Genomic DNA, 15375 nt, shown 5'->3' on the forward strand with positions numbered 1-15375 from the left:
TCAGGCAGAATCCAGCTGCAAGTTGGCGTTTTGGAGTCACATGGGCAAGACACATGTTCATGACATCCATGCATGACTCAGAACTTTACAGGTGGCAGGCATTGCTCACATGCTACCTTGAAAGTCCCCAGGTAGACGTCTTATGTGGATTGAAGTCTTCCAAGGTCCCATTGTCCGTTAAGTGTTTCTTGACTGGGCACTTAACTTGCAAATTCCTTTCTTAAGAAGCTGCCCAAATGCCTTACTGAGGCTACTTAAAATCAAACCAGTACACAGCCAATATTCATAACTTTGAATACAAAAATGATATGTGCCTACAAATAGGATTAATAGATTCAATAGATCATAACCTTTGCAGAGATATGTTGCATGGCATATGTAGCATAAAATATATTCCAGTTATGTCATATATACACTCATAAGCATATTTCCAGAAAGCCTTATGGGGTGTAATGTCACAATTGGATTTAACCCTTGCTGTTAACAGAAAAAGAAAAGACATTCACACACAGAGATCTCACTGATGATGAAGTAGCTAGTACACACCAATATGTATTTAACCAGGATTTAAAGGCTGAGAGTATGTCACGTAAGGTCCTGCGCTTTGGGGAGAGCAAGACAGCCTGGAGTAAGAAGTTCTTAGTAATAAGCAGCTGGCTTCATCTACCTGCAGGTTCATATCCAGCACCAGAAAACTGGATGGGACTGATTCCGTCAATGATTTTCGTTCTTATAAGAGCTGGTCAAAAAGTAGAAAAACAATTTTGCAAAAATTTCAAAGTTGTTTCCGTTTGTCAGGATTCAAAATGAAACAATGTTTATGTTTTCTAAAAATCTTCACATACTATTTTTAAAAAAGGAGATTTGCTGTTTTCTCCCCCTTTTTTCCTTCTTGCGACTGTGTGTAATAAAATGAATGCTGGTGAGGCTTTGGGTTTTCTCCACTTTTCACTTTGCTCATCCATGACTTTTCAAAACTTTCCAACTCTGGAAAAGCTACAGCACGGCAGAGACACGTAGTCTCCTTTTGTCTCTTGCCAGAGTTGGGGATGTGAGTATGTGGCAAAAGAAAGAATAAAAAAATGCAGGGGGGCGGGGAGGAGTCCCAGCCTGAGAATTTATTTGATTTCTGGTGTTCCGGGGCCAAAAAGGAGAAAAGCAAAACATGAAATTTGCAGTTTTGACAAAACAAATGGAACAAGTTCAGGAAAAAAGAAAGCCTTTTGTGTATATTTTCAGGCTGAAAGCCAGGCAATTTTTTATCAGAAAAAGGTCTGAATGGAAAAGCAGCAGCAGTTAATCCATGACCTAACAACCCAACAGTGGCAGCTAGTACCACAGGTGGTCACCATACTATGGCCGCCCTCTACAGGAAATGAGCCTCGATTGGAAGTGACCCCCATTCCCATTAGGCTTACAGAGATGGGGCCTGATGGCCTTGCCTGAAAACTGAGCAGGGTGTCACAGCAGCCTGGTGGTCCGTCGAACCTATGGGCAGTTTGCTGGCCCCGTACCTAACTGGGATGAGTCAAATGGCTGATCACGCTTTACACCATGTTACTGCCCAAGATGATGTGCAAGTCAAAGCAGCCGTTAACGTTCTGGACATTGGGGAAGAGACGTTCTGTCTCTGTTTCCAGAAGTGGGATCCTCCAGGAAGACAGCCATGTCTGATCACCCTCAGACCTGGGATGAATACAGGAGGCCCAGTTGGCAGAGACAATTTTATTTGAACAGTTCTCCCAGATATTCCCCCCTGGGGAAAAGGACGAGGTCCTATGACATCGACCTGAGATGATGGCTGATGCTGTTTGGCTCAGGGAGAACTACCTGCCAGTGAAGACCCCTGTAATGATGATGCCTCGCAAGGGGCCTGCTAAGGCCAGCACAGACCAACAAGAAAACTGGCCACACCCACAAGGGCACAAGGTGGTTTGGTCTGAAAACTGACCATGTGCATCCTTACTCCGGCTGGTGGTGGTGGGTTTCACCAGCTCTTCTGCCAGGGATGGAGGCAGCTTCTCTGTCATGTTTTGTATTGAATTAAAATCAAGGCCTTGCTCTTGCAGGGGGATCCACACAAGCATAAGGGTCCATCTAAATATACCCCACTGCAGGATGTCTTATTGCTGTGGGTGGCCAAAATCCTGGGCTCTCAGTTCCCCCCCCCCCCAAGCTTCGGAGTACATTATTCCAAGGCTCCCCCGACCCGCATGGTCTGTTCTCCCCTCTCCCCCCACATGCCACCCCTTTTCTCCTTCCCCTGCATGTTCTTCTTTTCTCACCTTCTCCATCCCCCAACCCCGACCCTGCATGGGCTTATGGGTTTCCAAAGTCTAGATCCCCCTGTTCTCCAAAGTTTGCCCCCTCCTTTCTCCCCTCTCCTGCAGTTCTTCATCCCTCCCGCCTATCTCCCACCCCACTGCCTTGCTCCTCACTTCCCCTGGAAGCAGCCCAGAGCTCAGAGCTGTCTCCAGCTCCGGAGATCTGCTCAGCCTAGCTAGGGCTTAGGCGTGTTCTCATTACACTGTCAGAACAGAGAAGGTAGTTACACCGTAAGGGGAATAATCATCATTTATTAAGTGCCAGGACACAGAAGACTTGGCTCCTGCCCCCGAAGAACTTACAATCTAAACAGCCAACACAAACACAGCTAGTCACCTCCACAACTCACACTGGTCATAGGGGTGGAGTAAGTGTGGGGGAACTACAGAAAGGAAGGGGGTAGCAGATCAGCAGTGGGGAAGGGGCATGGGGTGGGAGCTCTCAAGGGGATCAGAGGGGAGAAAACTACAGAAAGGTAAAAGATACAGACTAGCACCTGACAGGACCCAGTCACAGCCAGTTCACAGCTTTCCTCCATCTCCTTGCACGCTCTGGAGAGCCTGGTTAGCAGGGTCACTTTAAAGCCAGCTTTGCTTACATTTCAGGTAGACATGCGCCAACGGGCTGCCCCAGCACAGAAATTCTTCGGGGACCAACCGGCCCTTGGTGGCCAGCCATCTATGGAGACTGTGAGTCGGACTACTGCAGCGGGCCGGGGGCAAGTCGCGACAGATTCAGTCATGAGGCTGGGTGGATTGTTTTTAACATCCCGTGTGGCAAAATAAATCAACCCCAGATCAGACTCTTACTGCTACCAGCCTGTCCCACTCCGCTCCCCATCTCCAAATGGCACCGAGAAGCAGAATGGCCCAGTGGCTAGGGCACCAGCCTTGGATTTCAGTGACCTCAGTTCAGTTCCCTGCTAAGCCACTGACTTCCTGAGTGACCTTGGGTGAGTCACTTAGCCTGTGCCTCAGTTTCCCCAGCTGTAGAGTGGAGTAATAGCCCTGCCCTTCCTCCCAGGCTGTGGCAAGAACTTCATCCCATGGATCTTCCAACCCACCAAGTTCCTCCCTTCTGGCTTTCTGCCCTTGTTTCCAGTCACTGATGGCAGGGGAACGCCCTGCGCCATGAAGTTCCCTCCAGCTGAGGTAACTTCCACAGCCAGGATAATTCCATTCTATTTTCCTAAGTTCTAGATGGTGTTGACTATACTCTCTCTGCTTCATCCTACCCACCTTGGCCCTTCTCAGGCCACGTGCCCCAGGACACTCTGCTCTCCTGTGCTTCAGGCAGTGTGGGAGCCATGCCCGGCTCAGTGATGCTGAAGCACATGGGGTGGGATCCGTGCCCCGAAGCTGCAGCAGGCGACGTGCTCTGCCCCATCTCGCTGAAATGGCCTTACAGGGAGATTACAACATACAGGGGCTTGTGACCCACAGACTCCTTGGTGGCACAGGGCCCAGGGTTTGCAGGGATCCCCTAGGTCGGATGTACACCTCAGAGTGCACCTAAGGTCTCTACTCAGAGCCAGTCACCTACCAGTCATCAGAATCACTGCATGACGTATGTATGGAGAACAGTTAAGGAAAGCTGGCTCTGGATTTCCCAGGGAGGGAACAAGGCAGGTCACCAGGAGGCGACACACCCTGGAAATGCTCTTTCAGGCAGGAGGTAGCAGACTCTGCTCTCCCTCCAGAGCCGCCTGTGACGGGGCAGCTCACATCACGGGCCCGGATGCACACTGAGCCACAGGCAGAAGAGGAGACCATGAACGTCCTCTCGTGCAGACTGCACCTGCTGACACAAACAGCAGCTGATGTCCTGTTCATGAATAAAGACAAAGGATGGGAGTGATAGAAGCTAGGGGGCAAAGAAACACATGGAACCCCTCCCCTCGGAGGCAAGCAGCTAGTGGGGGGTGAGCAATGGCTCCCAGCCGTGGGGGCTCTCGGGAATGGAAAGGCCAGGCCCTGCAACACTCCTTGTGATTTTATTTTAGCTGGACCCATCTGCTATTGCTTGACGTTCTGGGCTTCGTTAAAGAACCTTATCCTCGATTTCATCAAGTACCAATCTAAGCGCTGGGTGGGAGCAGAGCGGCTAACTGAGGGGCAGGAAATCTGTGACTCCTGCGAGTGTCCGGCAGGCCAGGGACTGGACACTCCAGGGAGACGCTGAAGGCTCCAGGGGGCCTATCGGTAACCAGCAGAGAGGAAGTGGGTCCTGCCAGGCCTAGTGGGGAGGGCTTGTGTTGCCCGCGGGAGTTGGGAAGCTGAGCCCTGGCAGGCACAGACCAAGCTTCCCCATGCTAAAGGCAGGTGGTAACAAGGTGCCCCAGGGAAGCGTCACAGGGCACCCCAGCCAAACACCAGGCAGGTGGGGAAATTAACTGTGAGGAGGATCACCACAGGACCAAACTGGAGAGCCCAGGGAAGGAAGGAATCCTGAGCAAAGTTCCTGGAGGATCACGGCTGAGTCATCCATGGCCCCTGCGATGAGAATACACGGATCCCGCACACATTCCCAGGCTCCACCGGGGCAGCAAACTAAGGGAGCCGAATATCTGAATATACATGAGCTGGGGGATCTCCAGGGAACACCCTCTAAAATCCAGCTGCCTGGTGCGGGCGTTCTGCAACCCAGGCTGTGGCTGCAGGAGACCCAGGGCCCGAGCCGTGGACGCCCCCTTCCCGTGCTGCCGGGCGCTTTGCCACTCAGGCACAGCAGGACACAGGGGCTGGGACATGCAGAGAAAGCAGTGCCCAGCCCCACATGAACAACTCAGTTGAGGTGGGGCTAGGAGGGCCCCATGTCCCCTTCAAGCAACCCCCCATCTCTTCACCCTTCCCTCCCAGCTAGGCTCTGCCGGCCCTGAGTCCAGTATAGAGATCCTCTGCCTCCTCTGTTTTAAAACCAATCTGACACGCCGACTTCTCTTAACAAAGGCTGCACTCAAAATATAGCTTAGTTCCTGTAAAAATCTCCCCGCGATAAAGTCGCTGCAGTGCGTGCTGCCGTGCCAGCCCGCTGGAGCTCCCGGGTGTTGCTTTCGGAGGGAGGCAGCCCCCAGTGAGCACCCCAGGAGCATGGATCCTGGCCCTGCTGTTACCCCACGTGGTCTGGCCCCGGCCCAGGGAAGCCCTTCCCAGGGTGGACGTTCTGGTGGTAGTACAGCGAGCGCTTGTAGCGGAAGCTCTTGCCACACTCGGCGCAGTGATAGGGGCGCTCGCCCGCATGCATGCGCTGGTGCTCCACCAGGTACTGGTTGCGTGTGAAGCTCTTCTCGCACTCGGTGCACTTGTAGGGCCGCTCCCCCGTGTGGATGCGCAGGTGCCGCGTCAGGTTGGAGTGGTGGCTGAAGTACCTGCCGCACTGTGTGCAGATGAAGGAGCCTTCGCTCCTGTCCGAATGGATCCGCTGGTGCAACACCAGGCTCACCCTCTGCTTGAAGCTCTTCCGGCACTCGGCGCAGGTGTACGGCCGCTCCCCAGTGTGCGCCAGGTGGTGCTTCCGCAGGCTGGACCTGTGGCAGAAGCTGCGCTCGCACTCGGAGCACTTGTAAGGTTTGCCTCCTGCCTGGGCCCCGGGGTGGGGGCTGGGGCCGGGTTTCAGGGCGAAGCTTTCCCTGGGCTGTGGCAGGCAGGCCGCTGCTCCCGCGTGGTCCCTCTGATGCAGGGCGAGATGCTGCCGGCTGCGGAAGCTCTTCCCACACTCGGCGCATACGAACAGCCTGGCTGCCGTGGGACTCTGCAGGTGAACAAGCAACGGCTTGAGCTCCTGGGGGTCTGTCCCGCACTGAGATGGCTCCTCCAGGCCATTTCCGGGCAGGTCCGCAGGCTCCCTCTCAGGGCTGCACAGACTCTTCTCATGAGTTGTTCCCTGCTCTGAACACTGGAAAACCTCCATTTCCGGCAACGTCCTTTGTAGCTCCAAGTTCTCCGGCTCCTCCTCAGGGCTCTCCTCCTCCACTTTGACCACCACCCCGCTATCTGCTGCAATACAAAGAAAATCCAGGCTTGATTCACTGCATAGGTGGGGGATGCAGACAACCTCCTGAAGCTACGGCATCCTGGATTCCCAATGCAAGCCCATGGCCGGGCTGGGACTGACCAGGGCCAGGGAGCTGAAACAAGCCCCTCACAACACCACTGGTAAAGAGGGGGCAGTTATAGTGTTTTACCGATCGTTTAAGAAAGGGAAAAAAGGTGATCCGAGTAACTACAGGCCTGTTAGTTTGACATCTGTAGTATGCCAGGTCTTGGAAAAAAATTTGAAGGAGAAAGTAGTTAAGGACATTGAGGTCAATGGTAATTGGGACAAAATACAACATGGTTTTACAAAAGGTAGATCGTGCCAAACCAACCTGATCTCCTTCTTTGAGAAGGTAACAGATTTTCTAGACAAAGGAAACGCAGTGGATCTAATTTACCTCGATTTCAGTAAGGCATTTGACACGGTTCCATATGGGGAATTATTAGTTAAATTGGAAAAGATGGGGATCAATATGAAAATTGAAAGGTGGATAAGGAACTGGTTAAAGGGGAGACAACAACGGGTCGTACTGAAGAGTGAACTGTCAGGCTGGAAGGAGGTTACTAGTGGAGTTCCTCAGGGATCAGTTTTGGGACCAATCTTATTTAACCTTTTTATTACTGACCTTGGCACAAAAAGCGGGAATGTGCTAATAAAGTTTGCGGATGGCACAAAGCTGGGGGGTATTGCTAACACAGAGGAGGACCAGGATATCATACAGGAAGATTTGGATGACCTTGTAAACTGGAGTAATAGTAATAGGATGAAATTTAATAGTGAAAAGTGCAAGGTCATGCATTTAGGGACTAATAATAAGAATTTTAGTTATAAATTGGGGACACATCAGTTGGAAGTAACAGAGGAGAAAGACCTCGGAGTATTGGTTGATCACAGGATGACTATGAGCCACCAATGTGATATGGCCGTTAAAAAAGCTAATGCAGTTTTAGGATGCATCAGGCGAGGTATTTCCAGCAAAGATAAGGAGGTGTTAGTACCGTTATACAAGGCACTGGTGAGACCTCATCTGGAATAGTGTGTGCAGTTCTGGTCTCCCGTGTTTAAGAAGGATGAATTCAAACTGGAACAGGTTCAGAGACGGGCTACTAGGATGATCCGAAGAATGGAAAACCTGTCTTATGAAAGGAGACTCAAAGAGCTTGGCTCGTTTAGTCTAGCCAAAAGAAGGCTGAGGGGGGTTATGATTGATATATACATCAGAGGGATAAATATTAGGGAGGGAGAGGAATTATTTAAGCTTAGTACCAATGTGCACACAAGAACACATGGATATAAACTGGACATTAGGAAGTTTAGACTTGAGATTAGATGAAGATTTCTAACCATCAGAGGAGTGAAGTTCTGTAAGAGCCTTCCAAGGGGAGCAGTGGGGGCAAAAGACATATCTGGCTTTAAGACTAAGCTTGATAAGTTTATGGAGGGGATGGTATGATGGGATAGCCTAATTTTGGCAATTAATTTGGCAACTGATCTTTGATTATCAGCAGGTAAGTATGCCCAGTGGTCTGTGAAGGGATGTTAGATGGGATGGGATCTGAGTTACTACAGAGAATTATTTCCTGGGTGCTGGCTGGTGAGTCTTGCCCACATACTCAGGGTTTAACTGATGGCCATATTTGGGGTCGGGAAGGAATTTTCCTCCAGGGCAGATTGGCAGAGGCCTGGGAGGTTTTTCTCCTTCCTCTGCAGCATGGGGCACAGGTCACTTGCTGGAGGATTCTCTGCACCTTGAGGTCTTCAAACCACGATTTGAGGGTTTCAATAACTCAGATATAGGTTAAGGGTTTGTTACAGGAGTGGTTGGGTGAGATTCTGTGGCCTGCGTTGTGCAGGAGGTCCGACTAGATGATCATAATGGTCCCTTCTGACCTTAAAGTCTATGAGTCTATCTCAGGCCTTGTCTGCACAGAGCTCCAGGCAAGTCTCCCACTGCCCCGGTTCAGTGCCATCGGTGCAGGCTGCCTTTTGGCGCCAGCAGCATCTCAACCACCACGTCACTCTTCTGGAGGGCAGGAGACGAGCGCGTGAGTGGGCAGTTTGTACCAGCGCCCCTCGGGATGGGAGATCTCCCTCAGTGCCTAGCAGATAGCATGTGTGTGTGAGCTCAGACCAGCAGCACCTTCTCTCTCTCCTACCTCTGGCCAGAAAGCATTTTGTGAGGCTGTCTAGAACTCACCCGAGCCGGGCTCCAGAGGGATCTCTCTCCTCTCGGAGTCCTTCCGATCCCTGATACACGGCTCTTGCCCCTGCGCTATCTGGGACAGGATGTCAGGTTTGGAGATGGTGTAGTCTGTTCGTGGAGAGAGATATCGACATTCACTGGCGACCCGGCACACAGAGCGGGACCGGATTTCAAACGAGCCCCCTCTGGTCGCCGTAGGCGATGGGATGGGGAAGAAGGATGGAGGCAAACACGCCACCAGCAAAGCTACTCTCCCCACCCCGATGGGTCAGTGAGGAACCGCAGGGAGTGGAGCCCTGCTTGCTCCATATGGGCCCAGCTGGGTATGAAGGAGAAAGGGCCAGCTGATGGGACAGCCGCCAGGACTCACCTCCACACAGGGAGGGAATGGCACGCGGCTCCCCGAGCCCAGCTGCAGGGAAGGAACAGAGAGAGGAGAGCATCCCGGGCATGCACAGGACGCTCTGGATCAGCAGCTGGGTCAGGCCCCTGCCCCACATGTGCATGTGTGCTCTGGATGGGGCCCATTCTCCCCCAAGCACCTCTGATGAAGTGGACAAGCAGCATGTCAGTTGTGATGGCTGCAGCCTGAGGAGTGGGAACCCTCCTTGACTGACACAAGCATTTAATTCAATAGCTGGTAACAGCTGCCCGACCTGCCAGCCCTGCAGCAGGGGAAAACTGCTGGACAGAGGACGTTAAATTCATTTGAGTCTTACAGTCCCTCAACAGCCACCGGAAGGAGAGACCTGAACGTATCCCTCCCCCAGAGCAAGGTTGGTACTTCAAAGGTCACAGGTTTTACGAGAGGCTCCTTACCCAGCGAGATCAGGGTCTCGTAATTCCCCTTCATCGTGTTCTTGTACAGCTCCTTCTGCCCTCCATCTAAGTTCTCCCACTCCGGCTCGGAGAAACAGACGGAGACGTCATCAAACGTCACTGGGACCTGCAACCACAAGCATTGCACACTCAGCAGCAGCTGTCAAATCGTAATGGTGGCAGCAGGCGCTGGCATGTGACGCTACACGAGACCAGGGGAGAATATTTAACACATGCCACAGAAACACTTTTATTCTTCTTCTAAGCACGTTACTGGGCAAACTGCTCAGATCAACGCGCACAGGCAGGAGGAAATAAACATCATCACATTTCATCCCCTTCTGTCACCCAGGGCTAGATGCTGGTGAACAGGGTGTGCACTCAGGTGCTACTCAGTGTGAGTCAGGGCGTGACAATCTGGGCCTGTTTCCTGTCCAGAATTCCCTGTCCCCAGCCGGATCTGTCAAAGCTCCTGCTCCCACTTGGCCCTACACAAAGAGGTGAAGTCACCCAGGAAGCAGCCCAGGCAGTAGGATCCTTGTGGCATGGTAAGTGACGGGCCTGCTCCAGTGAAGAACACCCAGCAGTATAGCCCTTTCACGCTTTATCCCTCTCCGTTCATTAGCCGGTGGGTAGAAGGAGCAGAATGGGGTTAATCAGCTCTGACTGGGGCTTTGCAGTGCCCGCATAGGCTGGTTTATGTCAGCTTTATAGATCACCTTCCATTGCTTCTATTACTGGAAGGCCCAGCTGCCCTCAGGGCCCCATTGTGCTGTGTGGGAGGGGAAAAAGGCTCCAAGAAGGGAAGAGATTTGCTCGTCACAGACCAGGTTGGTGGCAGAGCTAAGAACAGACCCCCCACTCTCCAGATTCCCAGTCCAGTGCATGCTCTGATCCGGTTCAAGATCACTCGTTATTTTTAAAGAGGTGCCCTCAACTTAACCCCCCCCCCATCCTTGTTGATATGTAACTCTTACAGACCCCAGAACCAAAAGAGATGTGCGGGGAGGGGGGGATATTCCTCTCTTTTTTTTCAGCCTCTTTGCTATGTGCACGACAGCACCTTTGTGTGAGTCGCATTTCCGTTGTCTCCTTTGCAAAGCCGGCTGGTTTCCCTCTTGTTTGCATGGGTCTCCCACGGCTTAACATGAAAGAGCAATTTTAAAACCCTCACAAATTGGCTGGGTGACCTGGGGCGAAGGACAACCTGAAGCCACTTTCAAGTCGTTTCAAGCCGTTGATTCTATCCTAGTTCTTTGTATCGTGATGGCCCTTCGTGGTCCCAGTCGGGAGGGGAATCTACAGAGGCACAACACAAACATCCCACAGAAGGGATTCCCTGCTCCAGACAGCTCACTGCCCCCCTAGGGAGGAGCTGTGACTGGTGTGTGCAGAACACAGTGGGAGGAGGACAGGTGGGTGATGGACGGAATCACAAGGTAACAAGAAGCAGATGCTGCTTCTCAGCCAAAAAACAATTGATCAGCTTAATACCTGTACATCCTGCACGGGGCTGGGTGGGGTGTTACATCCGGCCTTGCACGTGTGGAGGAGAAATTGACTCAATGACTTCATAATTCCCTCCATCTTTAATCAGTATGATCTAAGGGCTTGTCTACATCAGAAAGTTGCAGCGCTGGTGAGGGAGTTACAGCGCTGCAACTTTGAAGGTGTACACATCTGCAGGGCACCACCAGCGCTGCAACTCCCTGTTTGCAGCGCAGGCCGTACTCCCGTTTTGTCTCGGGTGTAGAGGATCCAGTGCTGGTGATCCAGCGCTGGTAATCCAATGTAGACACTTACCAGCGCTTTTCTTGACCTCCGTGGAAGGAGGAAGCCTCTGGTAATCAAGCTGGTCTCCTTCCCCGGCTTGCTCTCGTGTTCCCGGAACCCCGAGGAAGCAGGTCTCCTTCCCTGCGGTTTGCAGGGTGGTTCGGGGAACGCGAGAGCAAACCGCGGCGAAGCTGGTCTCCTTTCCCGGTTTGCTCTCTCGTTCCCGGAACCCCGAGCAAGCAGGTCTCCTTCCCTGCGGTTTGCAGGGTGGTTCGGGGAATGCGAGAGCAAACCGCGGCGAAGCTGGTCTCCTTTCCCGGTTTGCTCTCTCGTTCCCGGAACCCCGAGCAAGCAGGTCTCCTTCCCTGCGGTTTGCAGGGTGGTTCGGGGAACGCGAGAGCAAACCGCGGCGAAGCTGGTCTCCTTTCCCGGTTTGCTCTCTCGTTCCCGGAACCCCGAGCAAGCAGGTCTCCTTCCCTGCGGTTTGCAGGGTGGTTCGGGGAACGCGAGAGCAAACCGCGGCGAAGCTGGTCTCCTTTCCCGGTTTGCTCTCGCGTTCCCCGAACCCCCCTTGAAGCCGCCCAACAGCGCTGCAGTGTGGCCACATCTAACACCACTTGCAGCGCTGGTTGCTGTAAGTGTGGCCACTCTGCAGCGCTGGCCCTATACAGCTGTACTAATACAGCTGTAACAACCAGCGCTGCAAAATTTTAGATGTAGACATGGCCTAAGTAGCTGGGATAGTTACCTTGGGGACCTCCTCCTTAGTCCCTGGGGGAAACCGCAGGATCCAGAAGTTCCTGTTCTTCAGCAGGTTCTCCATGTTCTCCAGCCTCCTCAGCAATACCCCGTACTCCTGGATCAGAGATTCCAGCACGGCCCACTTACTCTCCAGCTGGTTCCCAAACTCCACCACGGTTTTCTCACAACCTATCAATTTCTTTTCAGCAGTCCCTGTTCTCCCTTCCAGATTCAGCAACCGGATGGCATGAGCATCAACTTTTCTCTCCACTGCTTGAATGGCAGCCACTAGAGTCAGGGAGATCTCCGCAGCATGCAGCGGGGTTTCTCTTGCAGAAGTCCGGTGGGGGACAGCGTGGGGCTGTGAAAGAGGCAAGTGCCGGGACCCCATGTCCCATTCTGGAGCCTGTGCATACGGAAAGACATGGACAATGGAGTTGGGGGCTGTCACAAACAGATAGTTAAGGGTTAATGTCTCTTTTATCTGTAAAGGGTTACAAGCAGTGAACCTGGAACACCTGACCAGAGGATCAATCAGAAGACAAGATACTTTCAAATCTCGGTGGAGGGAAGCCTTTGTTTGTGTTGTTTGTTTGGCTGTTGTTCTCTCTGGGTTCTGAGAGTGGCCAGACGTACCTACAGGCTCTCTAATTTTCTGTTCAAGTAGTAAGTACCAGTAGAAAGGCGGTTTAGTCTTTTTTATTGTTTTCTTTATTTGCAAATGTGTATTTTGCTGGAAGGATTTTAATTTGTATTTGTGCTGGGGGGAAGGTTTCTCTCTAGTGTCTATAGCTGAAAGACCCTGTAACATTTACCATCTAAATTACAGAGACAACTTTTACTTTTTTCTTTCTTTTATTAAAAGCTTTTCTTTTTTAGGACCTGATTGATTTTTTCCCTTTGTTGAGTCTCAAGGGAATTGAGTCTGTACTCACCAGGGAATTGGTGGGAGAAAGGGAGAGAGAAGGGCGGGGGGAAGGTGGAATTCCTCTGTTTTAGATTCACGGAGCTTGAATCTGTATTACCTCTGGGGGAGGGGAAAAGAGGAGGGGGGAAGGTGCATTCCTCTCTGTTTTAAGATTCAAGGAGTTTGAATCACAGTGATCTTCCTGGGTAACCCAGGGAGGGAAAGCCTGGGAGAGGCAACGGTGGGGGGAAAGGGTTTACTTTCCTTGTATAAGATCCGGGGGTCTGGGTCTTGGGGTCCTCTGGGAAGGTTTGGGGGGGGGGACCAGAGCGTACCAGGCACTGCAAGTCCTGGTTGGCAGCAGCACTACAAGATCTAAGCTGGTAATTACGCTTAGGGGGATTCATGCTGGTACCCCATCTTTTGGACACTAAGGTTCAGAGTGGGGGTTATACCACGACAGGGCACATTCCCCTTTGCCAACATCAGCTCCAAAGAGAAACAACGCTCCTGTGCTACAGGCTGCTCGATGCTTTGTCAGACTCAATTTTTATTCTTACTGAATGCACACACAAAACCGCCTAGAGTATTAGCATGAGGTTATGCAAAGGTCAGGTGGAGAAATCAAAGTAACGAGATTCCAGAAGCTAAGGTTGAAAGATCAACTACCAGGCACATTTCTGCTTTGAACCCTGATTCTGTAGCAAACAGGCCCTAGGACTCCATGTTTGTGTCTGTGATTTTCAGATCAATGTTGCCCAGGGTGGAAAGAAAAAAACTGGTACAAAGATGCAAAGTCAGCCAGTTCTCAACCTATGGCCCACGGACCACGGACACGTAGCGTGAGCTCCACCTTCTCCCTTCATAGGCGCTTCATTGGAAGAAAGAGCTGCTGACCTGTAGGAAGCGTAGGGAACCAGGCGGAAGCAAGCCCAGCTGCCTGTGGTAGTAGTTGCTGGAAAGGAACCAGGAGCCACGCGCAGGGACCGCTGCCACCAGAAGAACAATTACAAACGGCGAAACACTTTCCTAAGATCATTTGTGTGCAAGGAATTGCTGTTGTTGCCACAGGGAAGCTGTGCAAAGCAGCAGGAGATGGGCTGGGTGCATGGCGGGCTGGCAGGAGGGCGGGGGGCACAGGACACACACCTTATTAAGATGTGGGCAACACCATGAAATAGTTTCAGCCCCCCTGTCTAGAGTCCCCCCTCGGCACCCACTTGAAAGACCAGCTGAGTATTTGGAATCACCCTAGAGACCCAGCAAAGCAGGAACTGGAGCATTTCCCGGTCTCAGGGCCCAGCATTGCAGGGCTCCATGAATTCCTCAGCGGGTCCAACACAATCCAGGAAGGTGCTCGGAGGCGCAAAGGCGACTCTGGCCGGGCTGCCGCTAGAAAAGCACGGGGGTGGGGGGGGTGCAGAGCCGCCCTTGGCTGCGCAGCGGCGCCGTCGGGACCCGGCGATCCCCGCCGCTCGTTGGGCCGCACCCAGTGCGCCCCCCACACACGTGCTCGGGCCGGAGGGAAGGGTGGGAAATCCCCGCTCTGGCCCGGGGCCGGGGCAGGAAGCGGTGCCCTGTTCCCGTGCCGCTGGCAGCCCAGGACCGGGGCGCTCCCCTTCCCCCGGGCGGCGCCGCAGGCTCCCCGCAATGACAAAGAGCGAAGCTCCGGGGCCGGCAGGCGGAGCAGAGGCCCCAGTTTAACCTGCCCCCGGGGCCATTGGCCGCCCGCTGCTCCCCGCCCCCAGCAGGGCCAAGCCCCGTCCCGGGCCACGCCCCAGCGCGTGCGGCCCCGGGGCAGGAACCGGCAGCGGGGCCGCTGCCCGCATCGCCCGGCCGAGACCGCACCCACCCCGCGGCGGGGAGCAGCAAAGCCCCGGCCCGGCCCGGCCCGGCCCCTACCTGGGCAGCGGCCCGCTCGGCCATGGCCCTTGTCCCGGCCCGGGGAGCGCCGCTGCCGCCGAACCCGAACCGAGCTCCGCTCCCGCTCCGGGCTGGGCAGAGTCCCGGCGCCGCCTCGCCACGGGCCGGCCCCGCTGCCGGGCGGAGCAGAGCGAGCGCAGCCGGCAGGGAGGGAGGGAGCCGCGGCCTGGCTGCGGGGCCGGGAGCGGCGGGCGGAGCGGGCGGCAGCGGCCCCTGCCGGCGGGGGGATCGCGGCGCCGGGCATCCCGCTCTCCGGGGCCTTGTCGGAGGCTCTGCGGGGCCGGATCTGTCCCGACCCCACGCGCTGGTCTGATGAGCGAACCCGGTTCAGCCGCCCGGAGGTCGGGCCGGGGCGGGGTCCTGCAGCTCCCCGGGCCGGATGCAAGGCCGCTCCCGCTGTCAGCTCCCTACCGCGCAAGGCCGGGCGCTGGGGGCTGAGTATCGCCCAAGGGGCGGGGGGTGGCTAGCAGGTGCGGGGCCCCCAGCAGACGGGCCCCCTCCCGGAGTGCACTCCTCCAGGCCAGCAGGTTCGCTTTGATGCCAGTCCCCTGCTGCAGTCTGACACCCAGCGACCGCTCAAGCTCCCCCTCAAACGTCTCAGAGGTACCAATATCCCCTGAACCCCCCCCCCGACACAGCACTGGCCCCA

The 15375-nt window shown here is 54.0% G+C and overlaps 1 protein-coding gene across 1 annotated transcript in view; it reads right to left on the reverse strand.

Moving 5' to 3' along the window:
• Positions 1–2556: 2556 nt before the first annotated feature.
• LOC115647266 overlaps positions 2557–15375 on the reverse strand; it is a 36155-nt gene continuing 23336 nt past the window's right edge. Inside the window, exons 10-15 of the mRNA XM_030554170.1 lie at positions 14293–15133; positions 13701–13832; positions 11904–12302; positions 9383–9509; positions 8558–8671; positions 2557–6320 (exon numbers count right to left, since the gene is read on the reverse strand). Of these exons, the coding sequence (XP_030410030.1) occupies positions 5434–6320; positions 8558–8671; positions 9383–9509; positions 11904–12302; positions 13701–13832; positions 14293–15133 (2500 nt within the window). The 3' untranslated portion in view covers positions 2557–5433. The remainder of the gene's footprint in view (positions 6321–8557; positions 8672–9382; positions 9510–11903; positions 12303–13700; positions 13833–14292; positions 15134–15375) is intronic.

The sequence above is a fragment of the Gopherus evgoodei genome, chromosome 2 (genome assembly GCF_007399415.2).
Source record: "Gopherus evgoodei ecotype Sinaloan lineage chromosome 2, rGopEvg1_v1.p, whole genome shotgun sequence".
NCBI lineage: Eukaryota > Metazoa > Chordata > Testudines > Testudinidae > Gopherus > Gopherus evgoodei.